The sequence below is a fragment of the Phyllostomus hastatus genome, unplaced genomic scaffold, assembly GCF_019186645.2.
Source record: "Phyllostomus hastatus isolate PE091 unplaced genomic scaffold, TTU_PhHast_1.1 phas_contig_1, whole genome shotgun sequence".
Taxonomy (NCBI): Eukaryota; Metazoa; Chordata; class Mammalia; order Chiroptera; family Phyllostomidae; genus Phyllostomus; species Phyllostomus hastatus.
Window position 1 is genome coordinate 27,667,178 of NW_025333498.1, and position 25,350 is coordinate 27,692,527.

General features: G+C 34.9%; 1 protein-coding gene across 6 annotated transcripts in view; it reads right to left on the reverse strand.

Annotated features, from left to right (window-relative positions):
* Positions 1 to 25,350, reverse strand: part of SLC4A10 (solute carrier family 4 member 10) — a 268,818-nt gene that overhangs the window by 170,325 nt on the left and 73,143 nt on the right. For 5 of the 6 annotated variants that reach the window (XM_045850997.1, XM_045850689.1, XM_045850905.1 and 2 more), the window contains exon 1: positions 23,060 to 23,290. The exons of the other annotated variant lie outside the window; for it this stretch is intronic. In XM_045850997.1, coding sequence (XP_045706953.1) covers positions 23,060 to 23,140 — 81 coding nt within the window. In that variant the 5' untranslated portion in view covers positions 23,141 to 23,290. Of the gene's footprint in view, positions 1 to 23,059; positions 23,291 to 25,350 lie in introns of those variants that run through there. 6 annotated transcript variants of the gene reach the window in all.

Genomic DNA, 25,350 nt, shown 5'->3' on the forward strand with positions numbered 1-25,350 from the left:
AAAGAATATGATCTCTCCTAGAGATCACTGAAAAATATATTTGCCAGTGATACCCTGGATAAGAGTTTGATCTCCACAGTATATAAAGAACTCACGTGACTCCACTCCAGGAAGACAAACAACCCAATTTAAAAATGTGCAAAGGACTTGAACAACTTCTCCAAGGAGGGCATACAGAGGGCCCAGAGACATATGAAAGGATGCTCAGCATCACTAGCCATCAGAGAGATATAAATTAAAACCACAATGAGATACCACTTCACACTGGTAAGAATGGCCATCATAAATAAATCAACAAACAAGTGCTGACAAGGTTGTGGAGAAAAGGGAACCTTAGTGCACTGTTGGTGGGAAATGCAGATTGGTGCAGCCACTGTGGAAACCAGTATGGAATCTCCTCAAAAAACTAAAAATGGAACTGCCTTTTGACCAAGCAATTCCACTGCTGTGATTATACTCTGAAATACAAATTCAAAAGAACCTATGCACCCCAATGTTCAAATAGCAGCACAATTTAAATAGCAAAGCGCTGGAAGCAATAAATGCCCACTAGTAAATGAGTGGATCAAAAAACCATGATATGTTACACAATGGAATACTACACAGCAGAAAGAAAGAAGGAGCTCCTGGACCCTTTGTGGATGGGTCCCAGCATGGATGGAACTGGAGAGCATTATGCTAAGTGAAATAATCCAGGTGGTGAAAGACAAATACCATATGATCTCATCTATAAGTGGAACCTTATCAACAAAACAAACAAGCAAGCAAAATATAACCAGAAACATTGAAATAAAGAACAAACTGACAGTAACCAGAGAGGCAAGGAATAAATAAATGAATAAATAAATACATTAATTAATTAATTAATTAAATTGAACCCAATCAACAAAACGAACAAGCAAGCAAAATATAACCAAAGACGTTGAATTTGAGAACAGGCTGCTACAGGGGAGATGGGAGAGGGTAATGGGGGGAAAGGGTGAAGGATTTACAGCTATAAAGGACACATGGACAATAACAAGGGGGTGTAGAAATAGGGAAGGAGGTAGGGAGGGCTGGGGTGGTAGGGAGAAGTGGGGGGAAAAGGCAGAAAACTGTACTTGAACAACAATAAAAAATGTTAAAAATTACAAAAATAAAAAAATAAAATGGAGAATAATATGATAAAGTCTAACATATACCTAGTTGGAATTCTAGTATATAAGAACAGAGAAAATGAGGGAGAATACTGATTGAAAATAATAGGTAAAAATGATAGTCATGAATCCTTAGATTCAGGAATCACAATGAATAACAAAAAGGATAATTAAGACAATTTATACCTACACATAATATGTGAAACTGCAGAATGATACTTTTTTAAAGTGGCAAGGAATAAAACATCACCTACAAAGAAATGATAAGCTAATCAAAGTACAAGCTAGAAGACAACAAAATAATATCTTCAGGATACTAAAAATAATAATTATTAATCTGTAAGAGAATATCCAGCTGAGATAACATTCTTTTTTAATTGTTTATTTTAATTATATTTTTCCATTACCATTTATCCCCCTTATACCCTCTCCCACCAGAGAAACAGAAACAGACAATTTATTCAATTTATTATCATAGTATTCTTTCTAAAGGAATAATTAAGTACATAGTTCAAGAAGAAATAAAATGATTCCAAAAAGGATGTCTGAGCTGCAAGAAGGAATCCTGAGCCAAGAAACTAAAGGACGTAAAAAAATGTAAAGAAAATAAAAATAACATAAGTTGAAAAATCAACTCCTCTAAGGTCCTTTCTAGTTGGACAATACTTGAATTTTTTTATATTAAACTATTTCTACTTCAGTATAATAATCAGTTTTGATCTCTATTCAAGTACCTACTTGTGCTTTGGTGTAAGATAACAGTTATTATCCTTGCATATATCAATACCCTTCTCCTTTTCTGACATCTGAAACCCAGCGATCTTTACTATATGTTATAGACTTATAAGAAACATTAGTATCAATTATAGGAAGGGAATAAAGATATACATATACATTTTAATTATTTATCTATTTTTATTTTTTATTATTATTCAAGTACATTTGTCTCCATTTTCACCCCACCATGCCCTACCCCCACCCCGCCTATCCCTGCCTCCCAGCCTGGAACCCACCCATTTGGTTTTGTCTATGTGTACTTCATATATTTTTTAATAAAATTAGCAATTACTACCTTTTTCATCATCAATAAAGACCTATTCTTTACAACTTTGTAAAAATCTACAAAATTAGAGTACTGCAAAAGTATTTAGCCTTCTCATCATAAATCAGGACAGCTCCAAGTTGGCCTACATACACAGTAGTCAATTATGTAAATTATTTAAACTGAAATATGCCCTTAGTGTCTGTATTTTAATGATTAATAGGTGAATTGGATTTGAATAATCAATAATTTGCAAACTGAAAATATAAAAAAATTTCCTAATATTAGAAAACCAACAAACCAAGCCAGAGTGGGAATAATAAAATAATATTTGTAAGGTATTATGGATTAAATAAACAAGGAAATTTCAAAATATTTTTAGATAACTAAAATCATACTGAAGAATAAGATAAATAAAATATCAAAAGGTGAACTTCAATGATAAGAAAAGTAGTGAAAAGAAATAATTTTAAAAGTAAAGGTCGGTGATTTTTTTTTCTTTATCCTCAGTCATTGTTTATTACTGATATATTTTACCATATCATTAATAAAGGGGTAGAAATCTTAGGCATGCATATACTAAAAAAATGACTTCCATTACATTCAATATCCACTTTAAGTGAAGTGGTTTTCCTAATTATACAAATGTCAAAATGTGGGAGGTCTAATAAAGAACAAAAATAAAAATAAAAATATAAAATTTATGGTCTTAAATTTTCTAATTATCTTAAAATACAAGGGACATAAAGAAAATAAAAATACCCTAAAGAAGGAAAATATTGAATTACATTTAAAATCAGAAGCAATGAGAGGACATTATATAATTTAATAACATTCTTCTGAGTACTCAAAAGAGATTAGACTAAAGGCATTTGTAATAAAATAAAATCTGCCCTTTACTTTCATCAAAGTTATTGATGGCCTCATCAAACAAGTAAGCTAACCAAAACACAATTTCAATTCATAATAAAATTTATTAAATGACTAGAAATATGTTTTTATGACTCATCAACTGTTATTGGATTTAGAACCCCATAATAGTTACCTAATCATAAGTACTACATGTCTCTATGCAGAAGAGAAATGATAATAGTGTCAGTTCTTTCCCAGGTAGCAACCTTCAAAGTTCTTTGCTTCTTGTTATGAATATGGTTTGAAATCAGTTCAGTAGTATAATAGATTATCTATGAAAAAAAAGTATGCTTCAAAATGTGTTTCTAATTCTACTTTGCTGGCATTAGCTTTTCCCATTTCTTTCAATGAGAAGTTCCAATTTCATGCTTCCTAGGCATACAACATAAAATTTACAATGTAAATCATTTTTAAGTGTACAGAAGTGCTAACTATATGCACATTGTTGTGCCACAGATCTCTAAAATTTTTTCATCTTGCAAAAGTGAAACCCAACACCCATTAAATAACTTCCTCCACCTCCTGGCAATCACCATTCTACCTTCTGTTTCTGTAAAGTTGACTACTCTAGGTATGTCATATAAATGAAATCATATATTTGTCTTTTTGTGATTACATTATTTCATCTTGAAAATGTCCTCAAGTTTCCAGCATGTGATAGAATTTCTCTCTTGTTTAAAGCTATATAACATTCCACTAAATGTATACGCCACATTTTGTTTTTCCAGTTATCTACCAATAGATATTTAGGTTGATTCCACCTCTTGGCTATTATAAATAATGATGCAATGAACATAGGTGTGCAAATAACTGAGATCCTATTTTCAATTATTTTGGATGTACACCCATATGTGGAATTATTGAATCATATGGTAATTTTATGTTTAATTTTTTTGAGGAACCTGCCAACATACTGTATTTTTGAAAATTGTTTTGTAACCTATGGACATCATTTTTGCATTTATTCTTATTATAATACATCTTATAAATCTAATGACCTAATGGCCTCCTACAATTATGTTTTTAATTTGTATATAGTTCTATGAGCTTTATCACATATACATATTCTGTAAGCACTACCACATTGATATAGAATAGTTCTGTTACCCCAAGATACACTTTGTGTTTTCCTCTTTTAACCTCATTCTTTCATATGTTCATATCTCTGTGTTGACTTTGTATCCAGAAACCTCACTAAACAATTGGTTTATGAGTTCTGTTTATTGGTTTGTTAGATTCTTTGGCAATTTCTACATAAACAATCATGTCTGTGAACAGTTTTATTTCTTCCTTTTTAATCTGTTTGGTTTTCTTTCCTTTTCTTGCTTATAGCACATGCTAGGTCTTCTAGTACAATGTTGAATAGAAGTGGTGCGAGTTCCCATCTTTGCCTTGATCCTCATCTTACAGGGAGAATTTTCATTCAGTCTCTCACCATTAAGTATCACGTTTAACTGCAGCTTTGGGGAGATGCCCTTTAAAGGTGAAGAATTTTCCTTCCATTCCTAGCTTTCTGAGAGGCTTTTTTTTTCTAGAATGGATATAGAATTGTGTCAAGTACTTTTCTACATCAGTAAAATTATCATGTGCTTTTTCTTAGTCTGTTATTGTTATAGATTAATTTGATTGGTTTGAAAATATTAATCCAGCCTTATACTTTCAGGATGAAGCCCACCGGTGATGATGTATTATTCTCTTTAGAAATGTATGGGCTCAATTTACTAATATTCTGTGGAAGATGTCTGCATCTATGTTTATGAGGGATATTGGTCTGTACATTTTTTTTGTACTGCTTTTGTGTGATTTTGGTAGCATGGTAATTCTGGTTTCATAAAATGAGCTGAAAAATGTTCCTTCCACTCTAAATTCTGGAAAGGATTTTATAGAATTAGTGTTATTTCTTCCTTAAATTCTTTTTGCAGAATTCTCCAGTAAAAGCATCTCAGCCATATATTTCTAGTTTCCAGTCAGAAATAGCTAAGATAGTAAAGGTTAAAGGGGGCCAAATATATGGTGATGAAAGATGATTTGCCTTTGGGTGGTGGGCACGAAATGCAGTATGCATATCATGTAGTATACAAATGTACACTTGAAACCTTTATAATCTCATTAATCAATGTCACCCCAATAAATTTTATTTAAAAATGCTTCTCATTTGGATTCAATTTATTTAAATGTTAAATGACTATTTAGTTTATCTATTTCATTCTGAGATTTGGTAGTATGCTATTTTCAAGGAATTGATCTGTTTCTTCAAATTGACAAATTTATGCACATAGACTTTATCCTAGTATTCCCTTATTAACTATAAAATGTCTTAAGTATTTATAATAATATTCCCTCTTTCATTCCTATTGGTAATTTGTGTCTTCTTTTTTTATCAGTCTTGATAGAATTTCATTTATTTTCTTTCTGAAAGCTTTTGGGATCCCTTTAATCTAAGTCTACTGAAATTTCATAATGATGTACCTTCATGTGAGACTGGTTTTATTTATTGTGCTGGGCTTTTGGTGTGACCTTAAATCTTGAGACACATGTCCTCTATTCTCATAATATTTAAAATTTATTTTAAATTATTTCTTTTCTTTTTCCCTGTTCTCTCTTTTTAGAACTGCTCTCTTGGCTTTTGGACCTGTGTTTTCTAACATTCTCATTCATTCTGTCCTATGTTCCATTTTTCTGTCAGCTTTATAGGAGATTACCTCATCTTTACCTTTCAGACTTTCCCTTTAGTTTTTCATTTCTGCTATCATATTTCTAATTTCAAAAAACTCTTATTTGTTCTCTCAATGTTATTGTATAACAGCACGATCTTTTTGTTTAATGGGTGAAGTATCTTGTCTTATCTCTTTAATATTATCAGAACTTGCCAAGTTTTCATTTCCCATCATGCTCTTTGCTCCCAGGAGATTTAGTTTTACTATTTATTTTGTCCTGTTTTTAAATTGAAGTATAACTGGCATATAACATTTATATTAGATTCGAGTTTATGAAATAATTATTTTATATCCATATACATTGCAAACTGATCATCACAATAAGTCTAATTAACATCTGTCACCATACATAGTTACAGAACTCTCTTTTCTTGTGATGAGAACTTTTAAGATACACTCTCTTAACAACTTCCAAGTATGTAACACAGTATTATTAACTATAATCACCATGCTGTGCATTACACCTCCATTTCTGGAAGTTTATACCTTTTGATTTCCTTTATTCATTTGCCCACTTCCACCCCTGCCTCTGGCAACCACCCCTCTGTTCCCTGTATCTATAAGCTTGAATTTTTAAATAGTTTTCTTCTTTCTTTCTTTTTTTAGATTCCACATATAAGTGAGAACATATGGTATTTGTCTTTCTTTATCTGAATTATTTCATTGAGTATAATGCCCTCAAGTTCCATTCATGTTGTAAATGGCAAGATTTCACTCTTTTTTGGAGGGGGTTGGAATTTATTTTTCTTGTATTTCTTTTTTTTTATTTTTTACTGTATATTTCCATTACCCTTTAGTCCCCTTATTCATCCCTACCCCCAGGAATCACCAGGTGGTTGTCCATGTTGTCCATGTAATGTCCATGTAATGTTGTCCCTGTCCACAAGTTCAACCCCTCCTCACCCTCACCTCCCCCCACCCCTTATCTGTCATCCTGCTGTGGCTGAGTTTTATATATAGATGTATATATATCACAGTTTCTTTACTCATTTGTCTGTCAATAGACATGTAGGTTGTTCTCATATCTTGGCTATTGTAAATAATGATACAACAAACATGAGGGTACATATATCTTTTCAAGTTAGTGCTTTTGTTTCCTTTGGACAAATACCCAGATATGGAATTGCTGGATCACATGGTAGTTCAATTTTACTTTTTTGAGAACTCTCCTCTCCATACTGTTTTCCATAGTGGCTGCACCAATTTACATTCCCTCCAACATTGCACAAGGGTTCCTTTTCCTCCACATCTTCACTAACACTCATTTCTTGTTTTTTTTACAATAATCACTCTAACAAGTGTGCAATGACATTTTACTGTGGTTTTGATTTACCTTGTTTGGATAATCAGTAATGCTGAGCATCTTTTCATGTACCTGTTGGACTTCTGTATCTCTTCTTTGGAAAAGATTCTCTGTTTGCATCCTCTGCTCATTTTTCTCTGTTGAGTTGTATGAGTTCTTTATACATTTTGGATATCAGCCCCTTAACAGATGTGTAATTTGTAAATAGGGTTTTTCCAATCAGCAGGTTGCCTTTTAATTTTGTTAATGGTTTTCTCTGCTATTCAGAAGCTTTTTAATTTGAGCTAGTCCCACTTGTTTATTTTTCCTTTTGTTATCTTTGCTTTTGATGTCAAATAAAAAAACACACATGTGCCTCTATCTTTTATGGTAGAAATTTTGCTTAGAAGTGTCATGATGACTTCCGGCAAGATGGAGGCATAGGTGGACGCACCATACCTCCACGCACAACCAAGATTAGAACAACAACAATTTAGAGGCAAAATAACACCCAGAACTGAGAGAGAATTTATCTGAATTGAAGTCGGACAGCCAAGAAGTTGAAGTAGACCCGTTCATCCAGACCACTAGGAGGGGCAGAGAGGAGGAGCAGATCAGGGAGAACTGGGTGCGTAAGGCAACCGAGCGCATAAGCCTTCCGGGACGCGCAGTGGTGGACCCTGAGTACGCAAGCGGCGGCTGGCAGACCCAGTGAGGCGGCATTGTGGACCAGGGCAGAGTGCGCAACCCAGGATCCCAGGGAGGTTACTGACACCCCAGGAGAGCGGAACTACCACCATTGTTCCCCCCCACCCCCGCCCCCACATACAACGTCACAGCCTAGCAACTGGGGTGCCCAGCCCCGATGAACACCTAAGGCTTCACCCCTCACCGTAACAGGAGCGACCAGACCGGAAAAAAAAAAAGGAGAGAGACACGTCTCCAACAGAAGAACAGATCAATCCCCCAGGACTCATCCTTTTGAGCAATCAAGAGATAGCCAATCTATCAGATGCACAGTTCAAAACAATGGTGATCAGGAAGCTCACAGAAATGGTTGATTTTGGGCGCAAATTACATGAAAAAATGCAGGTTACCATAAAAGAGATGAAGGAAGATGCACAGAAAACCAATAGTGAAGGGAAGGAAACTGGGACTCAAAACAACAGAGGGGACCAGAAGGAAGAAAAAAACATCCAAGCAGGAAAGAATGAAGAAATAAGAATTCAAAAAAAAAAATGAGGAGAAGCTTAGGAACCTCCAGGACATCTTTAAATGTTCCAACATCCGAATTATAGGGGTACCAGAAGGGGAAGAGGAAAAGCAACAGATTGAGCACATATTTGAACAAATAATAAAGGAGAACTTCCCCATTCTGGCAAAGGAAATAGACTTCCAGGAAATCCAGGAAGCTCAGAGAGCCCCAAAGAAGTTGGACCCAAGAAGAAACACACCAAGGCACATCATCATTACATTAGCCAAGGTAAAAATAAAGGAGAGAATCCTAGAAGCAGCAAGAGATAAGGGGACAGTCACCTACAAAGGAGTTCCCATCAGACTGTCAGCTGATTTCTCAGAAGAGACCTTACAGGCAAGAAGGGGCTAGAAAGAAATATTCCAAGTCATGAAAGACAAGGACCTACATCCCAGATTCCTCTAACCAGCAAAGCTCTCATTTAGAATGGAAGGGCAGATAAAGTGCTTCTCAGATAAGGTCAAGTTAAAGGAGTTCATCATCACCAAGCCCTTATTTTATGAAATGTTAAAGGGACTTATCTAAGAAAAGAAGATAAAGAAAAAACATGTATAGTAAAAGGACAGCAAACTCACAATTGTTAACAACCACACCTAAAGCAAAACCAAAAGAAACTAAGCAAACAACTAGAACAGGAACAGAACCACAGAAAGGGAGATCACATGGAGGGTTAGCAACAGGAAAGTGGGAGGAGGAGAGAGGGGGAAAAGGTACAGAGAATAAGTAGCATAGATTATAGGTTGAAAATAGATAGGGGGAGGATAAGAATAGTATGGGAAATGTAGAAGTTAAAGAACTTATAAGTATGACACATGGACATGACTAAAAGGGGGGGATATGGGTGGGAGAGGGAGTACAGGGTGGAGGGGAGTGAAGGGGGAAAATGGGACAAATGTAATAGCATAATCAATAAAATATATTTTTAAAAAAAGAAGTGTCATGATCTACCGCTTTAAGAAAGAGAAGAAAAAGAGTGAGCGAGAGATGAACAGAGGTACAAAGGGGGAAAATGAACAAGTACCTATCAATAGTAACTTTAAAAGTTAATGGATTAAATGCTCCAATCAAGACATAGGGTAGCTGAATGGATAAGAAAACATGACCCACACATATGCTGCCTATAAGAGACCCACCTGAGAAAACTACAGAGCACTGAAGAAAGAAATTAAGAAAGACACAAATAAATGGAAGCATACACTGTGCTCATGGATTGGAAGAATTAACATAATCAAAATGCCCATACTACCCAAAGTAATCTATAGATTCAATGCAATCCCTTTTAAAATACCAATGACATATTTCACAGACACAGAACAAACATTTCAAAAATTTACATGTAACCATAATGACCCTGAATAGCCACAGCAATCTTGAGAAAGAAGAACAAACTTGGAGGGATCACAATACCTGATATTAAACTATACTACAAGGCCATAGTAATCAAAACAATCTGGTACTGGCATAAGAACAGACACATAGATCAATGGAACAGAATAGAGAGCCCAGAAATAAACCCTACTCTCTATAGTCAATTAATATTGGAAAAAGGGAGCAGAAGCATTAAATGGAGTAAAAATAACCTCTTCAACAAATGGTATTGAGAGATCTGGATAGCCACATGCAAAAACCTGAAACTTGACCACCAACTTACACCATACACAAAAATAAACTCCAGGTGGATAAAAGATTTAAATGTAAGTCATGACACTATAAAAGAACATAAGCAGGAAATTTTCAGATATTCCATGCAGCAATATTTTATGTCCCCTACAGCAAGGGACATAAAGGAATGAATAAACAAATAGGACTTCATCAAAACATTAAAAGCTTCTGCATGGCTAAAGAAAACAACAGTAAGATGAAAAGAGAAACAACCATATGGGAACTATATTTGCCAATGATAACTAGGACAAGGGTTTGAGCTCCAAAATATATAAAGAACTCACATAACTCCACACCAGGAAGGCAAACAACCCAATTAAAAAATGGGCAAAAGACTTGAACAGACACTTCTCCAAGGAGGCCATACAGAGGGCCCAGAGACATATGAAAGAATGTTCAGCATCACTGGCCATCAGAAAACCACAATGAGATACCACTTCACACCAGTCAGAAATGGCTACCACAAACAAATCAATAAACAAGTGCTGGTGAGGCTGTGGGGAAAAGGGAACCCTGGCACACTGTTTGTGGGATTGCAGACTGATGCAGCTACTGTGGGAAACAGTATGGAGTTTCCTCAAAAAACTAAAAATAAAACTGCCTTTTGGCCTGGCAATTCCACTGCTGGAACTATACCTTAAGAATCCTAAAACACCAATTCAAAAGAACCTATGCACACCAATGTTCAATCAGCATCACAATTTATAATAGCCAAGTGCTAGAAGCAACCTAAGTGCCCATTAACAAATGAGTGGATCAAAAAATTATGTTACATTTATACAATGTAATACTACGGCAGCAGAAAGAAAAAAGGAACTCTTACCCTTTGTGACAGCATGGATGGAACCAGAGAACATTATGCTAAGTGAAGTAAGCCAAGAGGTGAAAGACAAATACAATATGATCTCACCTATAAGTGGAACCTAATCGACAAAACAAACAAGCAAGCAAAATAGAACCAGAGACATGGAAATAAAGAACAAACTGACAGTGACCAGAGGGGAGGGAGGAGGGGGGTAACAGGGAAAGAAGGGGAAAGGGCAAACAAAAGAACATGTATAAAGGACCCACAGACAAAGCCAAAGTGGGTAGGATCATGGGTGGGAGGCAGAGATGGGTGAGTGGGGGGGAATAGTGGGGGAAAAATGAAGACAACTGTACTTGAACAATAAAAAATAATAGTAATAAACTTTTAAAATAAAAACAGAATTATCACTAAAATAAAGCAGTGTCATGATCTTTGGTTGTGGGCTCATATTTAAGATATAAAACTAAAAAGCTAATTGAAAGCCCTGAGCGTGGACAGGGAAGATCAACTTTGAGCATGCTATAAAGTGATTTGGTTTGGCTATTTCACTGGGGAACCACAATGTCAATATATCTGTGACTTCCCTCTTGAGATTGTTAGATTCCAGCTGGATGCCCCAATATCGCCTGGTGGATAAAAGCCTGGCTGCCAGCTTTCTAGGAGCAAAGTGGAAGGAAAGAGTTGGAATCACAGCATTCATATTGAATCCAGCTGTTTTGAATATGGTGCTTTCTGATCTTAACTGAACCTGGGTTATTTAGTCCATAAATATTCTGTTTAACCCTCTAAAGAATAAAACTCCAGGCTATTGCTGTAATAGAGATGGGATATTTGCCTGATTAGCTAAAATTAAGGAAGAAGAGAATCTGGAAATGTGATTGGATTTTAAAGCAGTAGTGTTGACTTTAGCACAGAGATTCTCTTAGAGGTAGCCAGTGTCTTTTCAGTATAAACTGAGTTGGTTCTCCGTTTTTGTCACTGCCAGTTTACAATTTTATTTTCTCAGTTGTCAGATCACTCGATAATTTCCTTCTGCATTTTTGCTTACAAGATTTTGTCACTGGTTTATTTCTTCTCTCAGTCTTCCCACTTTTAGTTATTTTTAGAAGAGAGAAAAGGTTAAAAAATATTGGTCTTTTTAATGGGATTTGGGGAGAAAAAGAAAAGTAGTTGTGTGTATTCTGTCCGATAATTCCAACTCCTTATGGTACTTCATTTTTAATCCTACCATATTTCCAGAATATATCAACAAGGTTAATAAATTCTTATTACTATTATTGTACTACTAATATATATTCTGCTACTCTTATAGTTAACTATAATTGTTAACATATTTCTAATTTCCAGTTCATAGTAAATAACTCCTTAATGAGCTTCAGAAACCTTTTTATTTTTGACTGACCTAAAGCATACTTCAGTACTCTTAAATTTATATGACATAATCTATTTATTGAGTCAATATTTACTAAAAATTTAACATGTGCCAGAATCTGTCCTACATAGTGGGGATACTGAATTAAAAGACATTACTTGTCTTCTAGGATACAACATTGTAAGTAAATGACATATAAGTATGTATTTTTCATATGCTATACCAGGAAGAGGCTTAGTATTCTATGAAATATATAAATGGCCACCTACTCTCACTAATTGATGCTTCAACTGAATCTTAAGGGACAAACAGGATTATCAAGGTAAATTAGTAGAAGAACAGTCCAGGCAATTGGCTCAAGAATGATGGTATCAGTGACTTCAAAGAAGATAAATTCCCACTCTTTTTAATTTGACAGATTTTTTTTTAGGCATTTCAAATCATTACAACATTCTGGCACAGAAAACATTAATACTACTACTTTTACCATAATTTTTTATATGAGGATATATATTAAGATACAGTCAAGATTTACAGTAAGCCAATATAGAGCTAGAGCTAAAATTAAAATTTTGGTTTTCTTTTTTTAAGTTTATTGGGGTGATATTGGTTAATAGGATTAAGTAGGTTTCAATTGCTGGTTTTCTGGTTACCATCAGAATGGTCAATCATTGGATAATTCCAACTCTACATTGTGAAACTGTCAGTCACTTAGCTGTCTGATCTTTCACAATGTTGCATATAACTGCAGTAGTAATGATAACTAACATTCATTGTAAGGATTATAGTGTGCCAGGCACAGTAATAAAACTTTACACACATTTACCCATTAAACAATGAGCATTCTAGGGCTTAAAGAGGCTAAAATACTTTCCCAGGAATCTTCAGTACTAAGAGGTAGAAATTGAGTTTGAACAAAGGTCATTATTACACTTAACTGATATGGTATACTACAATGGTATCACATTATGAAATTCTTTAATTTAACTTAAAACACTTCAGAGTCTAGTTCAAGTCTATTTATACATCTCAGCTACTATGAGCTCCTAATGGTCACCTAAGTCATATAGGCCATATTTCTCTGTGAATATTTCATATTCATTTCCCATTTTATTATTCAACAAAAATGTATTTATTAAGTAGACAATGTGTCAGGCATCATATTAGTGCTGGCTATAAAGAAATAAAAAACACACCCTGGCTGAGTGGCTCCACTGGTTGGAGCATTATCCCATACACCAAAAGGTTTTAGGATCAATTCTTGGTCAGGGCATACATCTAGGTTGCGAGTCCAGTCCCTGGTTGGGATGTGTACAGGATGCAACTCATCAATGTTTCTCTCTCCCATTGATGATGATGTTTCTTTCTCTCTCTCTCTACCCCCTCACCCTTTCTCTTTCTGAAATCAATATAAAACATGTCCTCAGGTGAGGATTAATAAAAAATAAAAAATCCCACCTTTGCCATTAAATAGTTCATACTCAAGACAGGAAAATCAATGACTACAATGCAGCATGTAAGAAATAAGTTTTTAAAAACCCTACCTATCACTGTAGGGATGAGGAAATGTTTCAAAAGGAGATGATGTGCAATCTAAATAAATGCTGAAGCATAAGAAAAAGTAGGCAAAACCAAAAAGGAATGAGGGGCCTAATGCAGAGAGGACAGCATTGGTTTTTTTTTAATCCTCACCCACAAATATATTTACTAATTTTTAGAGAGAGAAAGGAAGGGAGAGAAAGAAACATTGATTGGTTGCGTCCCATATCCACCCCAACCATGGATCAAACCAGCAACCTAGGTATGTGCCCTGACCAGGGATAAAAACCACAACCTTCTGGTGTACAGCAGGGATCCCCAACCCATAAGCTGCTGGACTGGGCCACACAGCAGCAGGTGAGCACTGGGCAAGCAAGCAAAGCTTGAAGCTTTGCTGCATTACTGTCTGAGCTCCGCGTCCTATCCCCTATCTTCACTGTCCCCAGCCCTGGGTCCGTGGAAAAATTGTCTTCCATGAAACCCGTCTCTGATGCCAAAAAGTTTGGGGGCAGCTGGTGTACAGGATGATGTTTGACCAACTAAGCCACCCTGTCATGGCAAGAGGACTACACTGTAAAGGCTTGAGAGAACCTGTCTCTCTAACTAGTAGAATTTAGACCAAGTTTAACTAAAGATGGCTAAATTTAAATGCCACTTCCTCATTCCTCAGAAAAGTAAAAATATAACTACCATATTATCCAAGAATTCCACTTCTGGGTATATATCCAAAAGAAATACAAATCACTACCTCAAAGAGATACCTACACTCCATGTTCTTTGCCATATTATTCACAATAGCCAAGATACAGAAACAACCAAAGTCTGGCAATAGATAAATGGAGAAAATTAATACAACAGAATATTATTCAGCCTTGAGTAAGAAGGAAATTTTGCCTTCTGCAACAACATAGATAGGTCTTGAGTGCATTATGCTAAGCAAAATAAGTCAGAAAGAGAAACTAATATTTTAAGTTCTTAACTCTGAAAATTACGGTGAAGGTAATGGGAAGCCATAGAATGAGTTCAGGTGGTCAAACGTCTGTTTCTGCTTTGCATGTCAGAAACAGTACTCTGGCAGCTGAGTGGTGAGTCAGTTGCTTTGGAGATAGGTGATAGGAAGAAAAAGAAATACCAATTAAGAAATTAGTCCAGGAGAGAAATGAATATGAACTCTCACTGAGGTCAAGACAATGGGGAAAGGAGGGGTAAATTTTGAACTCCTTAGGAGAAACAATCTACACATTTTGGTGAGTAACTGGATCCAAGGTTGGGATACAGAGGTTGAAAATTATTATGAGGTCATCATACCAGGAAAGATAAATAGATTTTGAAAAGAAAATAGTAAGTTTAATTTGAGACATACCAAGTTTGAGATGTAACATAAATGAGCAGAGATGCCTATCATGATGCAGAGTCTGGAACTCCTGACAGAGGTTAATATGTAGATCTGAGCTATAGATTTATAATTTATCAGCATGTAAAGCAGCAGTTCTCCATTCTGGCTGCCCATCAGATTCACTTGGAAAGCTTTCTGAAAATATAGAAGCCTGGGTTTTATCTTCACAGACTTTATTTAGTACTTCAAAGGTAAGCTTGAAGCATCAATGTTTTTAAAAATCTAAATATGTGGCTCTGATGCATAATCACAATGAACACTAGTGGGTAATTTAACTTATGACTATAGATTGGATTCATGGTTCTCAAACAGTACATTGCACCACATAGGGCATATTCAGAAAAAAATTATCAAATAGATTGGGATCATAATAACAACTAAAATTTATTAAACACCTATGGCAGGAACTGTGCTGATGACTTTATGTATACTGTTTGCTGTGAAAGAGAAAGCAGAAAGGAACATAATGAAAGTCAAGTCTCACCTCTTCTATGATATCTTCCATGGCAATTTCAGTTCACATTGATGTCTTTCATCTTAATTCATCATTTAGAGTATCACTTATACCTGGCTATCTAATTCAAGTGTATGTAACTCCAAGCAGCATAATACAATGGTAAAGAGCAAGAGCTCTAGAGCTAGACTTCCAGGTTTGAACCCCAGGTTATCCTTTCCTTTGTTGGCAATTTTGATCTTAAGCAAGCTACTTAGTTTCTTTTGTAGTATGCTATATATAATTAAAGTATAATGTGTGTGTGTATATATGTACTAAACATGGGTATATATGTGTGTGTGTGTATAGGTACAAGGTCTGTCTCGAAAAAGTCCAATTTTGTTAATAGAATGAGAACAGTTTGTGTGACATCAATACAATGTGGCAGCCAAGGAGAGTGGGCTGGAATACACATGTATGAACAATGATGACATCACTGTACTAGTCAGTGTGGGTGTTATGTGCCATTGAGTAAACATGTGTACTATGTGGCCATCACATTCAAAATGATTGAGTGGAGCAACAAATCTGCACCACATCTTGTGTTAAGCTTGAAAATACCTCCATGGAAACTATTCAGATTCAGAAGACCACAACTATGCACAACTGCTGATTGGCAGCTTCATCATGACAACATGCCCTCTCATGCATCCTGTCTCATGCAGAGTTTTTGGCAAAACATCAACTCACCCAGGTGACTCAGCCCCACCACAGCCCAGATTTGGCACCCTGAGATTTCTAGCTGTTCCCAAAACTAAAATCACTTTTGAGAGGGAAGAGATTTCAGACTGTTCATGAGATTCAGGAAAATATGATGGACAGCTGAAGGCAATTCCAACACAGGATTTTGCAGAGTGTTTTGAACAATGGAAGAGACACTTGGAGAACTATGTGAGGTCCCAAGGTGCCTACTTTGAAGGGGACTGAGGCATCACTGTCCTATGTACAATGTTTGTTGTGTCCTGTATCTTTTTCAATAAATGTCAATATTTTTCATATCACATGGCCAGATACCTTCTGGACAGACCTCGTATATAATACTTTACATATATGATAATGTAAGTTCCTTGAAGTAATGGATTTGTTTTATATCTTTTGTAGGTTTTTCATAATTCTAGAAATTAGCATATTAGTATCCCCATTTTACAGATGTCAATACTGAGGAAAGAGAGATCAGTTAACATTCCTAAAACAGACATTGCCAGTAAAGTGGAAGATACGGGATCCAAATGAGTCCAACTCTAGATCTCTAACTCTTAACTACTGTACTGCACTGCCTCCCTCCAGGCTGTCCAATACAGTCAAATTCCTAGTAGATTGAATGAGATTTGAAAGAAATAGAAATATATGGTGTACATTTATGCACAGCACACTTTGCAAAGCACTTCATCGAAACCAGGCTCTATTGCCCTTTAGAAAGAGAACCTTGATAAAGAAATATTCAATTCTCTTTTTAACTTATTCTTATCTATATTCCTGGACTATCATTTTAAAAAAAGGCTTCAATGGGGAAAGGATCACTTTACTAAAGTCTTTTATCTATTTTTGAGGGAAAATGTTTAAATATATTTCCAAGGTTTCTTGCAGACACAGGTCTATGATTTCAAACAAGAACTGAAAATGTGTTTGCTCTCTACCATATGCACAGCTCTTTCCTGAGTGGTGTAATGTCACAAGGGTTAGTAATAGCAACCTCACAAGAACTTCTAGAAAACAGGGTTTCCTAATATTACAGACATCTATTAGGAAGAAACAGAGTATTCTCAATTCTCTGGGTCTGCTATTGTTCTAAATATAGAGCAAGAAGAACAAGTGTGTCTGATTTCATTTTTACTCACCAGTTTTACTTCTGACATACTTTATATGGACAATGTACTAAATGAGAACATCAATTTCAATTTTTGTACAATTCTTATGTACAAATGTCATCTTCCTGGGCCTGATAACAAAAGTCACATCCCAGCTGTTACATCTAAAGGAAATCTGCTCTTGGATATTACCCAGCTTTTTAACTAGCCTCAGGAAATACTGGAATGCTTCTGGTGTACAGAGTAGATTTAAAGGTCATATTAAGAGTATTAGCAATGATGGTTTACTTTATCACTTCTAAATGAAAATATCCCTGTGACTTCCATTATTATAAATAGCAATTTCTATTTTCAATTTTCCCTAAGACAAAGTCCTTATTATTCAAATATTCACCATAGTGACATGCATATTCATTGTATTAAAATGATCCCTTTAGATTGTCCTTGGTCTAGGAAATGTCAAAAATAAAGCCAAAGCTAAATCAGATTACCAACAATAAAACAGAATTTACATCAGGGACAAGCAGGAGGTCTCTTAGGATCTGAAATCTAGGACTTCTAGTGGTTGTGCATACACCGAGAAATGCTCTCAAATGCAATTTTGATAGAGAATTTTATTAAAATCCTTCATTTTGCTTCTACCCCCTACCTTGTCTACTAACTACTAATAATCTACTCAGGAATTTAATTTTCATTTCCAAAGTCTCAGGAGGGTTAGAGCTATGAAAATGACTGTAAAATATAGGTACTGCTCTTTTGTTTTTTATTTTATTCTCTTCCAAGAATAAGTAGATCAGCATAGAAATGCTCTTAGTTTAGAAATCATAATCTAATACTCAAGACTTGACTCTATCTGGTCCCAACAAACCTTCCCTGCGATAATCGTCTAACTTACCCCACTGGGCCATGGCCAAAATGAACTATCCGTACTACTCAAGTGTATTACTTGCTTTCTGCTTCCCTATCTTTGCTCATGTTGTTTCCTCTGTCTGAAATGACCTTTCCCCTATCTTGTTCAGTCTTCAAGATCTACCTCAGAGGCTACCTTTTTCATATTTCCCAAATATTCCATTTAGCCTGCCTCTCCTCTCCCCTCCCTACTCAGTTTGAAATATCCTACCCATTGTGCTCACAGAAGGATACTTTTGCTTTTTTCATCTCTCTTTTGAATCTCTGTGGCACTCACTACTTTCCTCATTGTGTTATAGTTACAGGCAGTTAGAGTGTATGACTCACTAGCTATGACCTTCTGAAGGAAGTAACCCATCGGTGTTTATATCTTTGCCCAGTACTGTGACCAAAACACTGTAGGGTTCTGTATGATTGTTTGTTTTAACAAATTGAATTATGCTGAGGTTAGTGTGATACTGTGCCAATTTGGGGGAAATAGCTGTACATTAAGAAAATTGCTCAAGAGAAGACAACTAAAATGCAAAGATGTCACAAAATGTAACACTTAACCATTTAGATTTCATCCTAATGCCAAATTATTCACTTGTACTTAGAAGCATGACAATTTTTTAAGCAAATAGATGTTTTTATATTAAATAATCATCAGTGATTCAAAATATTATTCTTTATCAAATAGAAACTTGAAATATTCTATTCATATACAGTACTGTACAACATATTTCATATTAGTACTTCATTTATGATAATATTCATTAAAAATATAATTACTAAAGCAAAGTGCATTTAACTTTCAGTGAAGTTTTAATTTTTTTTTATTTTTTTGAAGATTTTATTTACTTTTAGAGAGAGGGGAAGGCAGGGGGAAAGTGAGAGAGAAAAACATTGAGTTGCCTCTCACATGCCAGCCCACCCCCCTGCCAGGAACATGGCCTACAACCCAGGAATGTGCCCTGACTGGAAATTGAACCTGTAATCTTTCAGTTTACAGGCTGGCAGTCAATCCACTGAGCTACACCAGCCAGGGCATCAGTGAAGTTTTTTATCCTAGGTTTTTTTATGATTTAAAAAATAACTCACATCATGAAATCTAAGCTATATAACTTGTTTCTATTATTTTCTTTAAACTTTGATTTTACTCCTTAATTTTACTATTCAATTATAACTAAAAAAAGACCCAACATTGCTATTAAATTTTCCTAGAAGCCCAAAAACTTTTTGATAATGAATGTACTTGGTATAACATAAAAAAAAGCAAAGGATCTACATACAGAATACTATAGAAGCTTAAATCAGCCTAGTAAGCAGATGCAAAAAACTTTAAACACAAAATTTTTCATCATTACAATTACTATAGTCAGTAAATGTTAGAACTTAATCAAAGGTAGCATGTTTTCTTTGCTTACCTTTTTTTATAATCATCTTTATGTGGTGTACCATGTTTTTGACTCAATTTTTATCTGATAAGGAGAATGAGAGAGGGAACAAAACTAAACTTCATGACTACCATTACCAACACTTGCCAATAAGCCATCCTATGTCTTTGAATGCATATAATAATACCTGTCAATTGTTAATGTTGGCAGTGATGTGCTTGTTACTCTTCTAAGTGCTGTTATACAATACACATTAACTCACTTGGTCTTCACAACTCTTTGAGGTAGTTGCCATTACTAACACCCTACATTAACAAATAAGGAAACTGATTCCCAGCAAGGTTAAGTAACCTGCCCCAGATCACACCACTGGTAAGTGGTATAGCTAAGATTTCAACTCATGAATGTGGCAGTCTGGATGCTTACCCATCAGACTATACAAACCAGAAGAATTTACAAATCAATTTTTATGCTCTAGTACCAGAAAACAGGTGCTTTGGAGGCACTATTGGGCAGCATGCCCCAGCTTGGGGTCCTGAGGAAACAAGGGTTTTGCATATGCTCTACCCACCCCCGATGCTTTCCACCAGCATACTAGTATGAAAGAGCAGAGAGCAGTCCCTGGATGTCCAACAGCCAGCTGGCTAAGGCCCACTTCCGTACTAGTTCCTCCCATTTCCCTTTCTCAGAGCCTGAGGTGAAACTTATCTCCTCCCCCCCATTCGTACAAAGGACTTCCCAAATGACTTTGTTGGCAGTAAACACTCCCAAGCTTGCTACTCTTTATTTCTAAAAGTTTAATCCCTATGAAGTCAAAACTCCCTTTCAAAATACATAATTATGCACAGCCTGGAATTAGACTGGATTGGTCACATTCCTGTTTTGAGCTAACTCTTGGGGACCCTGCTTCTGCCACCTGCAAATGAGCTAGACTGACCTTCGCTCTCAAAATAAATGAACAACTATGGCTTATAAAATGTACAAGGTCATTTTATTGATTCAATTTATAATGTCCTGGTGAAACAAATTATGTGTTATAAGAACTAAATGCAGTTTTCAAAATTATTAAATGCTTGATTATATAGTTTGACTCAATCTTTTATTTCTCTAATACCAAGACATTTGCATGAGAAAAAAGAGTTATGAATAACTCATTATAGGATCATCAGTTTATAAATTAAAACTGATTGTAGCATACAACCATTGAAAGGTCAATTCAAAATGTAGACATAGCTCATGTACATTTTCTCATTATCTTGGTAGCAGGAAACAACTTTCTTTTCTGTATTCCCTACAACAACCAAGAGAGAAATGTGCAAATGACCAGTTTGCACATAATGAGTACTGAATTGAACAGTTCCTCAAATAGTTGATTAAGATAGCTTATCTTTAGAAATCTTTATGATATGTAATGAAATGCACATGTAAAGTGGTATAGACAGAGACAACCATTATAAAAAGAAGGTGATATATTGTTATTAGGCAGACTTACAGTGAGTTTTACCATTCAAAATGTCAAGATCATCTTGCTGGACAGGCAAAATGGTTGACACTACACTTAAATGTCTGTGACATTCTAACCAATCCTTACTTTTTAATGTAATGTATTTCGACATAGCAACAAGAGAGAATCTCTCCTATTTGTAAAAGAATAACTCTAAGAAAGTAAGCTTTTTCATCTTACAAAACTTTTCAGATATCCTTATTTGAGTACCATGCAAGGAAAGAAACCAAAAAATCTTTATGATTTGGCTCTTTTGAAAGGTCATAAATAGAGTGAAAATAGCAGAATGCTGTGAAACCAATACTTAGAGGAATCCCAAAGCAATGCCAAGAAACAGAATGTACTCACAGTGACTAATACATGCAAATACTGAAAATAAATTCTAACAGATTAAACAGGTTTTGTAGCAACTAAAAGGTATATTCAAATCATTCCAAAACTAATCAAGCTTAAAATATGGCAATCTTCCCTACTAATACGAATATAAGCTGGCTAAGTAGCCTGAATAACATATAAATTATAGCCAATATCAGTAGGTATAATTTTTCAATGTGGTTTTAATTAAAAAGGAGAATTGAATTAAATAAATCACTGTTTTGGACTTCCACTTCAGTCTTTTGACAAATATATTCATTTTCCATACTATATCACTTCACCCTAAAGAAGCCTTAAATCCTAATCATGCCTCAAAATCACAAACACAAAACTATCTTTCTCTTGAGAAATGCTGCAGCATTTTACCTCTCTTTGCTCATATAATATGGAATGCCTAGTGAAGTAACCACCAAGTCCTCTAAAATTGAGGCAGAAATATGTATAATACAAAAAAAAGTAAAATATATTTCCTTCATAATCAGAATGTCAAACACAGGCACAGTTTCTAATTACTCAAGCATGTAATTCTCAAATATATGCTACCACAGACCAAAGTTAATTGTATTATAACTTGATAGGTAAAAACAGTTTAAAATAAGAGTGCTTCAGGATAAAATGGATATATAAATCCAAATTCTTTGCTGTGATGATTCTCTACTCTTTGTAGTTAATATCCCAAGTGTGGTCAAGTATTTTCATTCTGAAAGTGAAAGTAAGCAAATGCAGAAAGAATATCTCTGGGTCAAAAACCTTAAACAAGCTTAAATGTCACAAGCTTTCTTTAAAAAAAAAGATTTATCATCTGCTTTCATCTGTAAGCAATGCATTAGTAGATGTCGATGTTAAGAGGACAAAGGACATCATTATTTCAATAGACCTGAGAAATTATTAAAAACAATGCCTTTTAAGACAGTTTAGATACTGAAATAAAAATTTCAGGAAATCAGCTTATAGCTCAGATGCTAATAAACATGACTCTACTCATCACACTGGTGTTGCTGTGTGGTTGCACACTATAATGGTGGCAACATCTATTTCTAACCAGGAAATTCAAAATAAAACTGTTTTAATATGTCACTATATAGAAGCAGGTAGATATAAAGTATCCTTATCAACTTGAACAATGCATGCTCTTTTTATCATTCCCAATAAAAGATACAGTATTCATCCTTAATCTGGAAAAATCTGTAAAGCCCCAAACCCTGATTATAATCACACAAAAAGAATCTTTTCCTCAATCCCCACTTTCCCACATAAAAGCTAAAGTAAACACAAGCTCAAATACATACACACATTTCCAAAAATCATATTGTTTAGTTGGTGTCTATTACTCTAAATATTACTTGTTCAAATATCCTTTGGAAAATCTAATAATAAACAATCACATAGGTTAATATATCCCAAATGATTAAGGGCTAGAAAAAGCGATAACTTTATAATCTAATAGTATTATCGTAACTCATGAGGTCATACCTGATGACTTAGAGACTGAAAAGGTTCACAGGTTCCAGACTGCATGACCTTTCTATTTCCAGAAACCCCTAAAGATTGCATTTCCTGTCTTACAAAAGATAATCACAGCCATCTCTATGTCTCAGCATCTTCAGGGCTAGTGAAGAAAACATCAAACAGCAGATTAGTCCATCAGTATCTTTTCCGGTATTTTTTTTAAGCCATAATGAAGATATCAGATCTCATACACGAGTACTGCTTATTGTCTCCCCTTTGCAGTTACAAACACCCTGTATTAAGGGAGAATGACACAGTTGTGTTTGCTATTTGCTGAAGCTGCTAATGCTCTCTGAAAATAGTAAGCTTACTGCTTAGAGCAATTCTGCATCATCAAACACAGAATGATCCACATCATCCAGATTCCCCACTTCTGCTACTACAAAGATTTCAATTGCCAGGAGAGTTTTATTTTTTTTCCAGCTCTTTAAAAATAAGTAATGTTCTGTTTAATTAAGTATCAATGTATCTGTTGCAAATATCATGTTAAAATGGCAATTCTTAATTATCAGGCAGTTCTCTCTATATGTGACTAAGCTGTAGAATAATGATTTAACAAGAAAAACCGTCCTTTTTTAAAGGTAATCTTCCCTCCAAACTTTGTGTATGGTCAGTCAGCCAATCTGTTAAAATGAGAAGTCCCTAAACCTGAAATTTTTTTATTCTGTCAATCTTCAATAATTGTGTGTAACAGTAGACTGATAAGTAGGTAAAAGCATTTCACTTTTCTCAGGAACTTTTTTTTTTCATATTTTCCAGACCAACATGCTGCAAATCAAAATACCTTTATATGTTTATTTAACATCTTCTGGAAAAGACAATGTGCAAGTATCCCGAAAGTGCGTGGTAAGTCTAGGAATGAAACCTGTATTAAGTTATTGACCTTTTTCTTGTGATTTTTCATTGTGTCTTATTTGTGCTCATTAAAGTTCCTATAATGCTTTCTTTTACTACAAAATAGTAGAATCAGGACATTTTAAGACTGATAAAGTAGTCTGATAATAGAGAACCAATATCCTCTAAAATTATATTTAAAAATATTTTCTCTTTACCAAGTGACAAAATTATGTTTTAGAAATAAAACAAAAATAGAATAAAATTATTGTCAATCCATCTGAATTTGAAATTAGAACAAGTACAACTTATTACCCTAAAAGAGGTTTCCCATTATGGATAATCTGAGTTAATAAACACTTCATTTGTATACCTAGCAACACTATTTATATACCTGTGAAATAAACTAAATTAAATTTAATAACAGCTAAAGTGCTATACAGAAAATGTTTTTAGATAAATGTAGACTCGTAACAAATCAGTATAATTTCCCTCCTCCCACTCACAACATTTGATAAGCATAATATGTATTATCACGAAAACTAGTCAAAATGAGTCCTAAGTATTGGGGCTTGAGAGGTGGGGGAAAGGGGCGATGTTGGTCACAGAGTACAAAGACCAGTTATGGGAGGAAAGTTCTGGGGATCCAATGCACAGCATAGTGGTTACAGTTGACAATATTCTACTAAATACTTAGAAATTGTACTATGGTGCTGATCATTTTGCAATATAAAAGTGTATCAAATAGGTGAGTGGCAAATCAATGTGCTGCACACCCTAAACATACACACTGTTACATCGATTGTATCTCAATAAATTTGGGGGGAAGTTATTATACCCTAAAATTATATATTTATTTGTATAAAATAAGGAAATTAGGCTTCTTTAAAGCTTGATCCGTACCATCCCCTTAGAGAAATTACTGCTTCTAACTGCATAAGTTCAGACAAAGGGTTTGGTATTTTACCTAAATGCACACAATGACCTGCTTGAATGAAAAATTATATGCAGGGAAATATGTCTCATCTATGCAGTATTTATTCTTTTACTGCAATAAAAAAAGGTGCTCATTCTTGAAGACCTATCTTCTCTCTAAGGCTCTCATAAACTACACCACATCCCTTTCTATATTCACATATAAAATATTAAACACTGTCTACATGTCAGATACTGTACAGGTTCTGGAGACCCCACAAGGACAAAAATACATCATTACAAAAGCAGATAATTAAACAAGAATGTTTTGTTTTAACAGAAGAAACAAGAGATATGAGAGCAACAAAAGAGCATCTGATCCTGATCTAGAGAACAGAAAGGATCTCCCGAAGTAATTACTATTAAAATGGAGAAGATCCTGAGCAGGTCACATTCAAGAATGATAAGCACAGCATCGTTACACTATAAAGGGTAAGCAGGACAGA